The sequence below is a fragment of the Aphanomyces invadans genome (genome assembly GCF_000520115.1).
Source record: "Aphanomyces invadans strain NJM9701 unplaced genomic scaffold supercont1.105, whole genome shotgun sequence".
Lineage (NCBI taxonomy): Eukaryota > Oomycota > Saprolegniomycetes > Saprolegniales > Verrucalvaceae > Aphanomyces > Aphanomyces invadans.
This window is the reverse complement of record NW_008580250.1, coordinates 55,095-55,670: the sequence shown is the minus strand read 5'-3', so window position 1 is coordinate 55,670 and position 576 is coordinate 55,095. Positions and strand designations below refer to the sequence as shown.

At 55.9% G+C, this 576-nt stretch overlaps 1 protein-coding gene across 1 annotated transcript in view; it reads right to left on the bottom strand.

Moving 5' to 3' along the window:
* The window catches only part of H310_14920 (hypothetical protein), a gene marked incomplete at both ends in the record, with an annotated part of 727 nt that extends 337 nt beyond the window's left edge, over positions 1 to 390 (bottom strand). Inside the window, one exon of the mRNA XM_008882894.1 lies at positions 37 to 390. Coding sequence (XP_008881116.1) covers positions 37 to 390 — 354 coding nt within the window. The remainder of the gene's footprint in view (positions 1 to 36) is intronic.
* Positions 391 to 576: the final 186 nt, after the last annotated feature.

Genomic DNA, 576 nt, shown 5'->3' with positions numbered 1-576 from the left:
CGACTTGAGCGCCATGTACGTCGCATAGTCATTCACTTTGGCAACGTCCAAGTCTTCGAGCCGCATGTTGTCGTAGTTGCCTTCTTGAAAATCCACTTTGGAGAAGTAAAACAAGTTTTGTTGCGCGTGGACGTGAGGATGGCGTTGCACGCTCTCGTTCGAGGACGTCGGGAAGTCGAGAAGGTCGTCGCGCTTGTCGAAGCCGGTCGCGATCGTGCAGTTCGGAATGGCCAAGTGGCCAGAATACATGGTCAACACGCCGTAGTGCCACCGAGGCCACCCAACTGCTCTCGCCATGGCGTACTCGTGGCTCTTCTCCGTCTCGTTGAACTCGTGCAAGTGCAAATGATTGATCACTTTCATGCTGAGCTGGCCGCACGACTGGATCATGTCCCGCGGACCATACCACGTCGACCCGATGTCCTCGACCGGCGACACCTTCAAATCCAGCTTCTTTGCAATCCCAGCCAGTCGATCGCACGTGTCGAAGCCGTCAAAGCAGTACCCTCCGACACTGCCCACCGTAAACTTGAGCGGCTTCCACTTGGCAAACGCCGGCGTGAAAAACGTGTCGAT